Consider the following 16781-nt stretch of genomic DNA (forward strand, 5'->3'; position numbering starts at 1 on the left):
ATTTTCAATGACGTGGGTTCTGGTCTTCTATGGCAAAGAATTCCACAGGATCACCAAACTCTGAGTGAAGTAATTTCTCTTCTCAATCCTATGTGGTTTACTTCATACCCTGAAACTGTGACCCCTGGTTCATGAAACACCAGCCAGGTGAAACATCCTCCCTGCACCTAACCTGTGGGGTCCAGTCAGGATTTTGTATGTTTCAATGAGATATTCTCTCATTCTTCTAAATATGGGCCTAGTTGACTCAATCTCTCCTCATAAAGCAATAATGCCATGCCAGGAATCAGTCTAGTATACTCTTATTGCAAGTATATCCTTTCTCAGGTATGGAAAGTGAAACTTTGCACAATATTTCAAGCCAGCAGAATTGTAGTAAGACACTCTTGCTCCTGTATTCAAAACTTCTTGCAATGAAGGCCAACATAAAATTTGCCTTCATAATTGCATAGTGTTTGCCTGGTAATCTCTTCCCATGACAGAGGTTGGAAGAGTTTTGAGAGTCTGGTGTCAGCCATGTGAACTATGAAGCCTGCCTAATGTAGCCTAATGAGTGTAATTAGAATCTCAGTGCTGAGGATACTGGCCTGGGACGGGTCAATGTTAGTTTACTTAATCTTCCTGGAAATTTGGAGGATTCTGCAGTATTTAGCCTCTCATTCAGCTTGTCTGAATCACCTTGAGACTCTTTGCATCCTCTTCACAGCCCACATTCACACCCAGATAGAAATACTACATTAGGTTCTCTCATCCAAATCATTGATATTAGTTATGAATATCTGGAGGCCAAGTTCTATGGTACACCAATAATCATTAACAGGCAAAAACAAAATATTTATTCTTACTCTGCTTCCTATCTGTCCACCGATTTTCCATCTATGTCAGTATATTACTGCTAGTCCCGTGTGTTTTAATTCTGCACAACAAGCTCTTATGTGGGATTTTATCAAAGGCCTTCTGGATATCCAAATGCATCAAATCCACCAGTTCTTCCTTATCTATTCTAATAGCTACATCGCCAAAACACCGGTAAATTTGTCAAATACCTTTTCCATTTCTCGTCCATATTGACTTTGTCTAATCCTGTTGATATTTTCAAAGTGTTCTGTGATCACATCCTTTATGATAGACTCTAGCATTCTCCTACTATTGATTTTAGGCTAACCTGACTGTAGCACCTGCTTTTTGCTCTCCCTTCTTTTTCTCACTTAAGTGACCGATGTCCATTACATACCCACAGACGCGTACAACCATTTTGACCTCATCTCCTTTGGCTTTTACTTTCGTACTGTGTGGCCTGGCAGCAAGGGAGGAGGAGCAATGACTGTTTAAAAGTGTATTTCAGGTGAGAAACTGTTTATTTTCATACTGTGAGGCCTAGCAGCAAAGAGGAGCAGTGACCATTTAAAATGTGCATTTCAGGTGAGGAGCTTGTTTTTGTACCATGAGGCCTAGCAGTGAATAAAAGGGAGGCAGGCTTTGCCAGAGCAGCCATTTTGAGAAGGGCTGTCTTGAGGTGTAAGTGCTACTGTTGAGGTCAAAGTGCAGGCTTTGGTAAGATTTTTTTCTTCTCTTTAGAGCACTAGTTATTAAAGGAGCAGTAATGGCAGTCAGTGGATTGGTATGCTCCTGTTATGAGATGTGAGAGATCAGGGAATGTTCACGTGTCTCTGATGACTATGACTGCAGGTAATGTGTCCATCTGCAGTTCCTCTCAAGACCGCATAGATCATGGAGCAGCAGTTGAATTCACTGAGAGGTATACAAGAGGCAGAGAGTGTTTATAGATCGGAGTTTCAGGAAGGTGGTCACACCAAAGTTTGAGTCAGATAAATGGATGACTGCCAGGAGGGGCAGGCAGGTAGTGCAAGAGTTCCCCATGGCTGTTCCCCTCTCAAGCAAACATACTGTTTTGGATAGTGTTGAAGGGCATAGCCTCTCAGGAGAAAATGACAGCAGCAGCCAGATCAATGGTGTCATGACTGGCTCTGTTGTACAGCAGGGTAGGGCAAAGACTAGGCAAGCAAAAGTGATCAGGGACTCTTTAGTGAGGGGCACCGACAGGTGTTTCTGTGGCCAGGAGAGAGACTCCAGGATGCTGTGTTGCCTCCTCTGTTGTCATCGATGTCTCTGAGCAGGCACAAGATATTCTGAAAGGGGAGTGTGAGCAACCAGAGGTCTTGGTCCATATTGATTCTATCAACATAGGCAGGAAGAGAGATGAAATCCTGCAGAGAATTTGGGGAGTTATGTGGAACGTTTAAAAAACAGGACCTCTAGGTCCATGTCATGTGCTAGCAAGGCAAGAAATAGGGAGATAGTATAGTCGAATGTGTGGCTAAGGAGCTGGTGCAGGGGGAAAGGTTTCAGTACATTGGACTCTCTTCCAGGGCAGGTGGGACCTGTACAAGAAAGATGTGTTGCATCTGAACTGGAGGGACACCAATATCTTCACAAGGAGGTTTGCTAGTGCTACTCAGTGGGGTTTAAACCAGCATGGCAGGGGTTGTGGGAACCTGAGCAGTAGATCAGTGAGTGGAGGGATTGAAGGGAAGATAGAGGTTAGGTCAATTAAGTCTGAAAAGGACAGGCAGGGCCAGGTTAATGAACATGGTGGGACTGATGGGCTGAAATGTATTTATTTCAATGCAAAGAGTATTAAGGGTAAGGCAGATGAACTTAAAGCCTGGATTAGTACATGGAACTATTGCAGCCATTACAAAGACTTGGTTGAGAAAAGGGCAGGACTGGCAGCTTGTTGTTCCCTCAGGGTCCAGATAGTTCAGACAGGATAGAGGGGGATGTAAAAGAGATGGAGGAGTTGCACTACTGATCGTGGAGGATGTCATAGCTGCACTTAAGAGAGGACATCTGGAGGGATCATCCAGTGATGCAATATGGGTAGAGCTCAGGAAGAAGCAAGGTGCAATCACTATGATGGAGTTATACTACAGGCTTCCCAATACCCAGTGGGAGACAGAGGAACAGATATGTAGGCAGATTATGAAAAGATGTAGAAACAACAGGGTTGTTGTAGTGGAAGACTTTAATTTCCCCAATATTGATTCAGACTCTCTTAGTGCCAGAGACTTAGATTGGGCAGAATTTTGTTAGGTATATCCAGGAGGGTTTCTTGATACAGTACGTAGATATTCGAACCAGGGAAGGGGCCATACTTGACTTTGTAGTGGGAAATGTGCCTGGCCAGGTGATCAGTTTCAGTGAGATTGCATTTTGGGAACAGCGATCGTAACTCCTTAAGTTTTTGGACAGTTGTGGGTATGACTAGACCTCAGGAGAAAGTGCTAAATCAGTCCCCTTGAACACCAACATTACCCAATCCTCACCCTTTAAAAAAACTATTCTGCTTTTCTGTTAAGTGCACCAAAATGGCTAACTTCATATTTTTCACATTACCTAGCATCTGCCATGTTCTTGCCCCTCATTCAACTCGTCTACATCCCTCTTTACATCCTCCTACCTACTTACAATCACACTGAGTTTTGTATCAACACCAAACCTGTAAATATGACATATGCTTCCCTTTGCCAAAATATGATAAAGATCATGAATAGCTGGGCCCAAGCACTGATCTCTCCAATACTCCACAGCCTGCCAACCTGAGAAGGATTTGTTTACTCCCACTCTTTACTTTCTGTTGGATAACCAATTCTTAATCCACGTCAGTATATATTACTCCCAAATGCATGCGCTCTGACATTTCTGATCAATCTCCAGTGTGGGTCCACTGTGAAAGTCTTCCAAAAATCCGAATACACCACATGCACCGATTCTACTACTTATATCCTCAAGCATCTTCAGCATGGTCAAACTTGATTTTCCTTGCATGAATCCATGCTAACTCTGCTCAACTCTACTACTCTTTTCTTATCTTATACTTTGTTGTTATTCAGCCCACAAGACTCATGCTGGCTCTTGTGAGCAATCCTATTAGTTCCATTCCCCCCTACCTTTCAAAGTGTTTGTTATGACACCCTTTATTACAAATTTAAACATTTTACCTGTTATTGACATTAGGCTAATGGGTCAGTGGTAACCTGTTTTCTTTCTCTCTTTTTTCTGAAATAATGAGGTATATTTGCTACCCTCCAAATGATAGATTCATTTCCAGATTCTATTACATTTTGGAAGATGATAACCAGTGTATTCACTATCCTTACAGCCACTTCTTTCAAATCGTTGGTAGATAGATCATTGGGTTCTTAGAAATTGTCCAATTTTAATATCACCAATTTACCTACTAGATTTAAAAAAAAATTAAGTGGCTACTAATTTCCTTCAATTCCCATTAATTAATCTGCAAATTCCTAGTTTATAGAGTCAGAGTCATACAGCGCAGAAACAGGCTCTTTGGCCTGAGTCTGTGCTCATTATCAAGAACCTATTTCAACTAATCAAATGCTAATCCTATTTTATTCTTCCCACATTCCCCTGAACTACTCCAAGATTCCACCGCTCACCTAAAGAATTGGGAGCAATGTGGCCAATTAACCTTCCTACCCACTCTTCTTTGGGATGTCAAAGGAAATCCATGTAGTCAAAGGGAGAACATACAAATTCCACACTGAGAGCATCTGGGTGCTGGAGCTGTATATACTTGCTGTACTACCTGTCTCTGTCTGTAAGAGACCCACATTTTCCCTTTCTCATCACTGATCTTTTCCTCTTTTTGATGTTTCTTACCATTACTTAAGATGTTTCTTACCATTTTGCAGTTATCTTCTATCTTGCCTTTCTTTACCAATTTGTTGGTCATCACTTGCTAAATTCTGAAATACTCCCAAATCTCAAACTTACAATTATTTCAGACAACTTGAGCCAGTTACTTGGATTTAATACTATATTTAAAATTTCTCCTGTCAGCCAGGATGCACCAAGTATCCTGATGGGTTTTTGTGTCTTAAAGAATTTTTTTTTTTGCAAATTATGCATTATTTTTTTAAAATACAAGTCACTGCCTGTCCACTGTCATACTTTTCATTGTATTTTCCCTATCAGCCATAGCCAACTCTCTCCTCATACTTTCATTGAAGCAGATAAGATTCTTGATAAGCAAAGGGATGAATGGTTACTGGGGACAGACTGGAATGCCACAAGGATATAGGAGCAGCATTCGGCCCATCGAGTCTGTTCCACCATTCAGTTATGGCTGTATTTTCTTTAACCCTATTTTCCCACCTTAACCACCTTACCAATCAAGAACCTATCAATCTCTGCCTTAAATACACCCAATGACCCAATTACCTCCTCAAAGAATTGTAACAGATTCATGGAGTCATTTACAGCATAGAAACAGGCCCTTTGGACCATCCAGTCCATGCCAACCTGATCTTCTGCCTAGTCCCATCTACCTGCACCCAGACCATATCCTTCCAAACCCCTCCCATCCATCTGTCAGGCAAGATCTCCCCTTAACGAAACAATGCTGACTTCACCCTATTTTATCATGTACTTCCAAGTATTCTGAAATTTCATCTTTAATAATGGACTCTAAAATCTTACCAACCATTAAGGTCAGGCTAACCAGACTATAATTTCTCATCTTTTGCACCATTCCTTCTAAAACAGGGGCGTCACATTTGCAATTTTCCAGTCCTCTAGGACCCTCCCTGACTCCAGTGATTCCTGAACGATCACAACTAATGCCTCCACAATCTCTTCAACTACCTCTTTCAGAACCCTGGGGTGTAGACCATCTGGTCCAAGTGATTTATCCACCTCCAGGCCTTTCAGCTTCCCCATAGTAATGTCAAATGAAGGCCACAGTCAGATCAGTCATGATCCTATTAAATGACAGAGCAGACCGGAGGAGCTAAGCAACTTGCTCTTAATTTGTATGTTTCTGTCTTTGTAGCATGACTATAGCAGTAAATTCAATGTTTCTTTGAAGAATATCAATACATGAAATACTGCCTGGATATAATGTAAGCTAACTATACCTGATTCATTGTTTCTTTTGTTGGAATACAAATACATATCCCAACCATTTATGCAAGTCTTAACTTTCTCCAATTATGAAATATGACAGGGATCCAACACAAAAGAAAAATAATTGAGATTCTTGATACTCCCTTTATAAACAAATATATTCCAACCATCAACCACATGCTTAATCAGTATTCATCTGCACTTAGTGTTTATCTAACATTCTTTCTGGACCTGTTCACCAATCAGAATATATATTATTCAATCCTGTTATAAGATGGAAATACAAAGATATCCCTGATCAGCACTCAGAAACAAAATGTATGCAGATTCATTGTCACATCCAATACTCATGCTTATTACATTACTGACATTAACTGCAAGTTCTATCCACAAATTAGTCAAAGTAATTATTTCAAATGAATGATACTTGGCATGCAGAAAGAAAACCCTGCTTCCCAGTGTACGACCATTTTTCTTTGAAATAGTGTAGCAATTCACCTCTTCCCAAACCCTCTGGCTAACAAAAAGCTTAACAAATCTGTAAAGATCAAATGAAAAAGTAGGCCTAGTTACAGTTTACATGGGAGTTTCCAATCTCAACATGCCATCACTGTGCAGCAACAGATCTGATTCTCTACCAAGTAATCAGATGTCACTCCCATATCTCTTCAAATAAATGCGCTTAAAACAGAATGGCAACATATCACTAACAGGAAATCCACTGGAATTGAAACAATAGCAAGTGAAGGCAATTTGGACCCTAGCTTTATACCTTTCCTGTTATCACAACTACCCAGGGCAAAGTAGCCTGCATCCCAACATCATCAGTTGGTATTCATGATCTAAAGCAAAACTGCAAATTGCCTGACTAGAATTTGGCAACATGCAATTCCCTTTCACTGACTGCCCACTGCTTGGTGCTACCATATATTGTGACAAATTTTTTTAAGGTTCTAATGGGAGAACATAGTCCGCAGGTTCTGTCCATGCCACCCTAGGCAATTCTTAAAATCAGAGTAATTATTATGTGACCTCGTAAATTGCTTCTTACATTTTTAGCTCCCAAATGACCTGTTTTTCTTTTGACAGTCCACGTATAGTCACCTCTTTAAAATAACAACATAGATCTAAGAGTTCTGTTTATTCTCTCTCTTCGCCTCACCTGTAAAGCCACGGAGGAGAAGTCTGGATGTTGCTGAGTGGATTGGTTAGTCTGGGTGAGTTGGCTCGGGGCATTGTTGGTGTCCCAAATGTTCGGTGGAGGTTGTTGAAGATGAGGCGGTAAAGGTGGTGGTGGTATTGACGGTGGTGGTTGATGCTGATGGGCAGGGTGCTGCAGGACCGACTGCAACTGCTGCTGGTGCATCTGCTGCAGCTGCTGCATCTGCTGGAGATGCTGCTGCCTGAGTGTCTGGAAGTTAGACGCTAAACCGGCGCTGGGGACCGGCGGGGGGACGGTGGTGGGGCCAACGACCAGCCCCGGGGCCGGTACACGCGGCGCAGGAAGCAGCGGAGGCTGAGCAGCCCCGCCATAGTAGGGAAGGTGCGCCCCTCCCCCACCGTACCGACCCCATGACGGATACATCGAGTCTAAATCTTGAGCCACACACTTTCAACCAACGAAAATAACTCGATGGGCGTAAAATATGACGGGTATTGTCACAATTCTGACAGGCTGCCCTGCCGAACTGGTGCCGATGTATCCACAACAGGCAGTCAATATCTCAGACTCTCCTCCGCTCTTCCCTGACGGGCGCCATTACAAACATAATGAGGGGGGGAAAAAAACCGACGCCGGAACGTCATCGCGTCACGCACAAGCCTACGTAACACGCACCTGACGTCGCCGAGGGGCGGGTGTGGTCTGTGCGTGTTGCGATCCAGCCTGGTGTATCAGCCAGGGAGCCAATGAGTGGCGACCCTGCTGTGCAAACAAAAAGCGGTAACACTACTGAATACATCGACCAAAGGATGATAAGAATGTAAACTTGTGTCTAAGAATGTAAAGTGCTTTGCACTGTGTTAGTTCTTTTGTATATTTTATTATGGATAAGGTTTAGTCTTGAAATATAAAACAAAATGCATGGAGATTTTTCAGTCCAGATTAGATGTTATTCTGGTGAGTGAAAGCGAAAACAGAATCAGTAGATGAATGAGAGCGGAGAAGCATTCTATTATTTCCAATTTCTGGTAACTGTTTTGCATCCGACAGTTTCAGCGTTTTCTCAAGTTCAAGTTTATTGTCATAGGCATTCATGCGCAGGGTATAAATGCCATGAAAAATAACCTTTTGCAGCAGCAGCACAGTACATTACAAGGCGAGGACAAATATAAGTTAACATAAGTTGTTGTGGACACAGCCCAGCGCATCATAGACACCAGCCTCCCCTCCTTGGACTCTGTCTTTACCTCTCGCTGCCTTGGTGAAGCAGCCAGCATAATCAAAGACCCCACCCACCCGGGTCATTCTCTCTTCTCTCCTCTTCCATCAGGTAGAAGATACAGGAGCCTGAGGGTACGTACCACCAGGCTTAAGGACAGTTTCTACCTGTTACGGACTCAGTGAAAGTCCCTTTAAGATAGAGAGTGTGTGTGTATGTGTGTGTGGGGCGTGCTTACGTCAATAGAAGATAAGGGACGTAATGACGTTGTTGAAGAAGTTAGAAGGAGAGAGAGAGAGAGAAGGGAGAGAGACACCAGCCTGCTAGTTTTCTCTATCGATGGATGAGAAACAATAACTGTGTTTGCCACTGAAATCCATGTATGGAAGTTGGAAGTAATCCGGTGGAGTTCACGTTGTTGCTGACCTGTAAAAGGAAACAGGTATTTGTGTGTGGACGACCACAATTCGGATGCTTTTCGGGGTGAGGAAGTCACTACCGAGTAAACACTGAAGTGTCGCTGGGGTTCCATCATGGAACATTTGGATTTCGTATTTACTCTCTCTATGTTTCTCTACGTCTACGTCTTATCTTCAGACAACGGTGGTTGTTGAAGAAGCCCTTGCTCATGTTTCACCTTATGGCTTGCGGAACTGAACTTTAAGAACCATTCCGGAACTGGGAGTTTTGGACTTTCCACACACACACACACAACACACGAAGAGTTTAGTTTTGGGGTTAATGTTCGAGGTTTAACATTTTTGAATTCTAACATACTAACATTTTTACTTTTATTTTACGTATTATCATAAGTAGTAATTAATAAAATAGTTTTTAACACTGAATCATGCTCAGTGTGTTTCTTTTGTTGCTGGTTCGTGACATACCCCACTGTGATAAGACTATTGAACGGTTCCCTTATACGATGAGATGGACTCTGACCTCACGATCTACCTTCACCTTATTGCACTGCACTTTCTCTGTAGCTGTGACACTTTACTCTGTACTGTTATTGTTTTTACCTGTACTACATAAATGCACTCTGTACTAACCCAATGTAACTGCACTGTGTAATGAATTGACCTGTACATTTGGTATGCAAGACAAGTTTATCACTGTACCTCGGTACAGTGACAATAATAAACCAATACATAATCACATAAATTATACATAACTCGCATGTGTGCAAAATAAATAACAAAACGATACCAGTGTAAGATTGCGAGAGAGAAAAGAATGTAGTTTAAGTTAGTGTTAGGGTTTCTCAGGTGGATTCAAGAACCCGATGACAGTGGGGAAGAAGCTGTTGTTGAACCTTGAGGTGTGGGTCTTCAGGCTCCTGTACCTCCTGCCTGATGGCAGCAATGAGAAGAGGGCATGACCTGGATGGTGTGGGTTGCTAATGATGGATGCTGCCTTCCTGAGACATCACCTCTTGTAGATGTCCTTGATGGGGAGAGCTGTACCCATGAATGTAACTGGCTGAGTTCACCGCTCTCTGTAGCCTATTGTATTCCTGCACATTGGAGTTTCCATATCAGGCGGTGATGCAACCAGTCAGAACGCTTTCCACTGTACATCTGTAGAAATTTGTCAGTCTTTGATGACATGCCATATCTCCTTAAACCTCTAAGCTTAGTGTTTATTCTTTTGTATATATTTTATTATGAATACAGTTTATTTTTTGAAATTAAAAAATCTGCATGGAGACTTACTTTTCAGTTCAGATAAGGTTTTATTCAGGTGAATGAAAATGAAAACAAAATCTGTAGATGAACAAGCGCAGAGGAGTATTCTTTTATTTCCAAATTCTGGCAATTGTTTTGCATCCGACAGTTCCAGCATTTGTTTTACTATCTCCTCTGCCACGCCCACCCCCCCCCCCCCCAACCGTTCATCTCCCTTTGTTTCCACGACAGATCAGCTTTCATTAAAAGGATTTCCCACCCTCCCATGAATGGCACCAGGAGGATTCTGCATCACAGTAATCCCCTTTATTATCGCCATCCCAATACCCCTTGCACCCTAAAACACGTGGATACATCGAGTATAACTTTTTAATCAAACAATTTCATCCAACGGAGCAACAAACAATCTGCTGGAGGAATTCAGTGGGTCAAGCAGCATCTATGAGGGGAAAGGAATTGTAGCTTTTATAAGATACCTTTATTAGTCACACGTACATCAAAACACACAGTGAAATGCATCTTTTGCATAGAGTGTTCTAGGGGTAGGCCGCAAGTGTCGCCACGCTTTCGGCACCAACATAGCATGCCCACAACTTCCTAATCCATACGTCTTTGGAATGTGAGAGGAAGCCGGAGCACCCAGAGGAAACCCACGCAGACAAGGGGAGAACGTACAAACTCCTTACAGACAGTGGCCAGAATTGAACCCGGGTCGCTGGTGCTGTAATAGCGTTACGCTAACCACGCACTACCATGCCTGCTCCATACTAGTTTTTGTCAATTGTACATACTAGTTTTTGTGAATCGTGCACGAAGGCACCAAGATCCCTCTGCATCTCAGAGCTCTGCAGTCTCTCACCATTTAGATAATATACTTTTTTTTAACTTTTCCTGCCAAGATGTTCAATTTCATATTTCCTTGCATCACTTAGTTAAATAAATGGTATTGCTTGCAGAATTCAGTGTTAATTTTGTAAATTTATGTTGGTTTACAAATAAAACCAAAATTCATTCTGTTAGTGTCTAAGTAGAGCTTCGCATTTGGGCCATGATTCTGAAACCAGCTTTTTGAATCGGATAGGATTTTATCTTTGGAGACACAAGAGACAGAAGATGCTTTAATCCAGAGCAAAAAAAAACGGCTGGAGGAATTCAGCGGGTCGAGCAGCATCTTTGGAGGCAGAAGGATGGTTGACATTTCAGGCTGAGACCCTGCATCAGGACTGAGAGTGTAGAGGGGAGATAGCCAGTATAAAGAAGTGAGGGGGGGGTGGTGAGGCAAGGGCTGGCAGGCGATAGGTGGAACTAGGTGAGGAGGGGGATGATGAACAAATGGAACCAGGTGGGGTAGAGGAAGGGGTGGAGTTGAGAGGCAACGGCTGGTGGGTGATAGGTAGAAACAGATAAGTAGAGGAAATAAAGGGGCAGATGGGGGGAGGGTGAAGGTAGAGACAGATGCTAGAAATTGATGTGGAGACATAAGAGGCTGCAGATCCTGGAATCTGATAAGTAAGGGAGGTGGGAAGTAGAACTAGATATGGGAGGGATGATGGGCAGGTGGACCCAGTTGGGGAAGAAGATAGGAGACCAAGTAGGTTAGGTGTGTGGGTGATAGACAGATGGGACCAGGTGGAGGAAGGGAACAAAACAGTAACGGAACTGAAAAGGGTTTGGAAAAAGGGAGAGAGAGGACCTGGGTGGATCAGAAGGAGAGAGAAAAGAACACTGGGTGCAGTTTAGTTGAAACTGGAAAATTCAACGTTCATACCAATTGGGTTATAGACTACCTAAGTGGAACATGAGGCGTTGTTCTTCTAGTTTGCATTTGGCCTCAAACTGGCAGTGCTAAAGACTGAGTTCAGACAGATCGGTGTGGGAATAGGACAGGGAATTGGAATGGCATGCAACCAGGAACACAGGTTGGCCAATGTGGACAGAACACAGGTGGTATGCAAAAGGGTCCCCTAGTCTATCCTTGGTCTTGCCAATGTAGGAGGCCACCTCAAGAGCACCGAATGTAGTAGATGAGGTTGGAGGGGGTGAGTGTGAGTCTTAGCCTGACCTGAAAGGGGTGTTTAGGTCTCTGGATGGTGATGAGGGAGGAGGTGTAGGGACAAGTGTTTCACCTATTGTTACAGGGGAAAATCACCATATTTCCCTCCATATATGCTGCCTGACCTGCTGAGTTCCTCCAGCATTTTGTGTGTGTTGCTCCAGATTCCAGCGTCTGCAGAATCTCGTGTCTCAAAAATTGAAGTGAAATGTCGTTATTCAAAGATGGTGAGAATGAAGGAATAGATTTCATGGAGAGTAGATGAAATGAATAGCTATGTAAAATATTGTGTGTGTGGCGGGGGGGGGGGGGGGGGGAGGAAGGAGGAGGAGGAGGAATAGAAAGATATGTTAAAGCCAAGCCTGCAGCAAGAATGCATTTAACTTGAAGTAAACCTATATTAAAGGGATCAAGTAGCTGTGTGCAGTGAAAACAGTTTATAACCTCAATTCGTAACAACTGACCAAGTTTCATATCCCAGTTTGGTCCAAGGATCCAACAGAACTTTTAAGTAAACTTTTGAAACAGGCTATATGAGCCAAATGAAATCCAGGAGCGGTTATTCAGAGGCACAGGCATGATTGATGTTATAAATACACTAACCAAGGAAGTAGCTGGAGTAATCTGGACACACAGTGACAAGTGCGTTCAAATGCAACTGGTTTCACATCCATCAAGCTACTACCATGGACAGGTTATTATCAAGATTTATAAATCAACATGATAAGTATCAAACATGGTTTCCCCCACAGAGTCTAAAGGTATTTCCACAGGCTTTAAAAATACTCGAGGAAAAGCCATTCACCCTTCTTTCCCCATCAAAATACCCTTGTGTGATAACGGTCAAAAATCAAACCAAATAAAAAGCAAAAAACTGCATATCCTGTAAACCTGAAATAAGAATGGAAAACGTTGGAAATACTCAGCCAGTCAGGCAGCTTTTGTGGAGAGAGTAAAGAGTTACCATTTAAGGCTGATGGTAACTTTCGACTTTCTTCAAAACTAGGAAAGTTTAGAGATCTTTAAGTTGCGGAGAAGGGTGAGGGATGGGGAGAATAAAGAGAATGTCTGTTATAGGGTGGACACTAAAAGAAAATGCATGATCAGATGGATAGCCACTAGGGAGGATGAAGGAGGCTTGTTAATGGCAGCTAATCTATCTGGAGGAGGTGCAAATGGAGTGAGGGCATTGCAGAGGAGAGGGAAACAGAAAATAATAATGGAACTGTGAGATACAGAATAGTGCAGTTGCTGGAAAACTGAAATAAAGGAGAATGTTAGGAAAGCTCAGCAGATCAGGCAGCATCTGCAGAGAGAGAAAAATACTGTTACCTCAGAATTGGCCAGGACTGAAAAGCAAAAAGCTGCTGATACATTGATCTAAAACAAAATTAGAAAATGCTAGAAACACTCACCAGGTCAGGCTGCATCTGTGGAGAAAGAACACAATTGGTGTTTAAGATCAATGACCCTTCATTATAACTGGTAAGGTGCGAAAAACAAGTGGGTTTTAAGTTACAGCGAGGGGGAGGGGTGGAGGTAACAAAAGGAATGCCTGTGTGGTAGAGACCAAGGTTGGCCGGAAGGCACAAAGCTTTTGGCACCATCTGGATAACAGATAAATAAGGGCAGTAAGATGGAAAAAAAGAACATGTTGCTGCTGTGAGATGTAGTTGCAGAACATGGTATATATTGGAAATCAGAAACAGAAGGAATGCTGTAAATTCTGGGCAGATTCGGCATCATTGGGGAAATTTGCATTTTGTGGGTTACATTGCTTAAGTTCTGAAAACCATACCACAATTAGTTGTTGATCACAATATGAACTTTAAAGCCTGAAGCTTGCAGAAGACTAACTAACTCCTGCAATTCCACGAATGTGAAGTCCTAGAATTTGAAAGTTAACATCCTGCACATTTGAAATTTTACACTGATCACACATTATTAATTTTTCCTCTTTTTATTTTCTTATTGCCTACATGCACCATGCAACATTGCTGGAACAGTTAGCCAGCTTGCAGAATGCCTATTCAAATGTTTCTAGACTTGGAATCAAGGACGTGACTTGTTCTGCAATTTTCTTTTAACTTCTCATGAAGTAAGTAGCACAGTTAAGAATAGGACATTAGTACTTGGAGATTTGAATAGGAAGCCGACATTCTAGCAATGGAGTCTCATCAATCATTGCAGCATGCTTTCATTCCATTCACTTGTAAGCTGGCAACGTGCAGCATTTTCTGCCCATAATGTAAAGAAGGAAGGCTAAGAGAAGACAAGTCAAAAGGAATCAGTATTTTAAAGCACAATATCCTACTTCTCAAAATGCTCTTAATCAGGATCCCACAAGTAGTCTGCATGACCTAGAACCATAGAACACTACAGCAAAGAAAAACAGGCCATTCGGCCCTTCTAGTCTGTGCCGAGACGTTATCCCGCTAGTCCCATTTACTTGCACCCAGTCCATAACATTCCAGACCTCTCCCGTCCATGTATCTATCCAATTTATTCTTAAAACTCAAGAGTGAGCCCGCATTTACTACATCAGATGGCAGCCCATTCCATACTCCCACCACTCTTTGAGTGAAGAAATTCCCCCTGATGTTCCCCCTAAACATTTCCCCTTTCACCCTAAAGCCATGTCCTCTCGTACTTATCGCTCCTAATCTAGGTGAAAAGAGCCTATTCGCATTAACTCTGTCTATACCCCTCATAATTTTGTAAACGTCTATCAAATCTCCCCTCATTCTTCTGCGCTCCAAAGAATAAAGTCCTAACTTGTTCAATCTTTCCCTGTAACGCAACTCCTGAAGACCCGGCAACATTCTAGTAAATCTCCTCTGCACTCTTTCAATCTTACTGATATCCTTCCTATAGGTAGGTGACCAGAACTGCACGCAATACTCCACATTTGGCCTCACCAATGTCTTATACAATCTCACCATAACATCCCACCTCCTGTACTCAGTACTTTGATTTATGAATGCCAGGATGCCAAAAGCCTTCTTTACAACCCTGTCTACCTGCGAAGCCACTTTCAGGGAATTATGTATCTGAACTCCTAGATCCCTTTGTTCCTCCGCACTCCTCAGTGCCCTACCATTTACTGTGTATGTCCTACCTTGATTTGTCCTTCCAAAATGCAACACCTCACACTTGTCTGCATTAAATTCCATCTGCCATTTTCTGGCCCATTCTTCCATTTGGTTCAGATCCCTCTGCAAGCTTTGAAAGCCTTCCTCGCTGTCCACAACACCTCCAATCTTAGTGTCATCAGCAAACTTGCTGATCCAATTTACTACATTATCATCTATCGAATATTTCCAGCATTTTCTGTTTCTATTTCAGATTTCAAATATCTGCAGTCTTTTGCTCTTGTATAAACATTGATAGATTTTTTTGGATAATTCAAGCTTCATTAAAGTCACCATAGATATTAATAATACTCTAATCTTCTCTACAATGCAAAGGAATAGGTTTTCTTCATTTAAAGGTTTCCAACATTAAAGAGCATATCTTCTAGCTCCCATGTCCGGCTACTGCCTAAATTCTTAACATTTCAACAACGGTAATGTAGGCCACCACTTCGATATTCCCAGGACGCTGTGCAGTTGACATTCCACCATTACATCAAGGCAACTATTCCAAATCCTGACCCTAGAATAATTGAAGGTTCTTGTGGAGCTCATTGAATGCAGAAACACTTAATCCTTCTGTGACTCACAAGCAGAATTCCAGCTAAGGCAAAATAATCCTCTCCTTCCAAGCAAAGCCTGTTTGATTAAACCAACTGAGGCAAAGTCACCTCATCACAGTCCTGAAAGTGTTCCTCCCACCCTATAAGGAATACCCAAGTTAGTTATTGCAGGATAAACAAACATGTGCTTGGACAATGCCATGGTCTGCCACCTCTCACCAACAGAAGGACAGCAAAGATCATCAAGGAGATCATTTTCTAACTAGCACGTTATGAACGGATGTGTAAATCAATCTATAATCTAAAGGATAATTTTCATTGTCAACCAGTTAAAGTGAAACATGAAATCAATCCCTGGGTGTATCACACAGGCTTTCACTGGCACTAGTGGGATACAGATGCCTCAGAATGTTGGTAAGGCTGCACTGGGAAGATTTTTTTTACCTACTGCATACACACCAATGTGACACATTCAACATTCCAGCTTGCATTACAAGCCAACAGACTTCCACAACTACCTTGATGACACTTCCTTCCAGAATGCTTTCCACAAGGACTCAATTCCATTCTCCTAGATTCTCAAACCCTTTTGATATCACAGCATGCACACAAGCTTTCCTTAATCAAGGCTTCCTCTCCACCTTGGTTGAGAGGGCTCTCAACCATGTTCCATTTCTTGTACTTCTCATCCAGTGCAAAGATTCCTCTTGCCCCTCACTTTCCACCCCTCCAGCCTCACACATTTAACTCCATTTCTGCCACCTTTCATGAGATGTCACTATCAGATACACCTTCCCCTTTCAGCATTCCAAAGGGACCATTCTCCCGTCTCTACCAACGCTCATTTCACTTCTCATGGCACTTTTCCAATGCAGCTGCAGGAGACGAAAGTTTTGCCTTCCTCCTTTCCACCATCCAGGGACCAAAATATTCCTTCTCTCACCCAATTTGGCATACTGCATCCAGTGCTCGCACTGTGGTTACCTATACATTGGGGAAAGCAAAAAGGAATTGGA

The 16781-nt window shown here is 42.4% G+C and overlaps 1 protein-coding gene across 2 annotated transcripts in view; it reads right to left on the minus strand.

Moving 5' to 3' along the window:
* The window catches only part of LOC127570152 (YLP motif-containing protein 1-like), an 88148-nt gene extending 80438 nt beyond the window's left edge, over window positions 1-7710 (minus strand). For both annotated transcript variants that reach the window (XM_052015405.1, XM_052015399.1), the window contains exon 1: window positions 7112-7710. In XM_052015405.1, coding sequence (XP_051871365.1) covers window positions 7112-7534 — 423 coding nt within the window. In that variant the 5' untranslated portion in view covers window positions 7535-7710. The remainder of the gene's footprint in view (window positions 1-7111) is intronic.
* Window positions 7711-16781: the final 9071 nt, after the last annotated feature.

The sequence above is a fragment of the Pristis pectinata genome, chromosome 1 (assembly GCF_009764475.1).
Source record: "Pristis pectinata isolate sPriPec2 chromosome 1, sPriPec2.1.pri, whole genome shotgun sequence".
Classification (NCBI taxonomy): Eukaryota; Metazoa; Chordata; class Chondrichthyes; order Rhinopristiformes; family Pristidae; genus Pristis; species Pristis pectinata.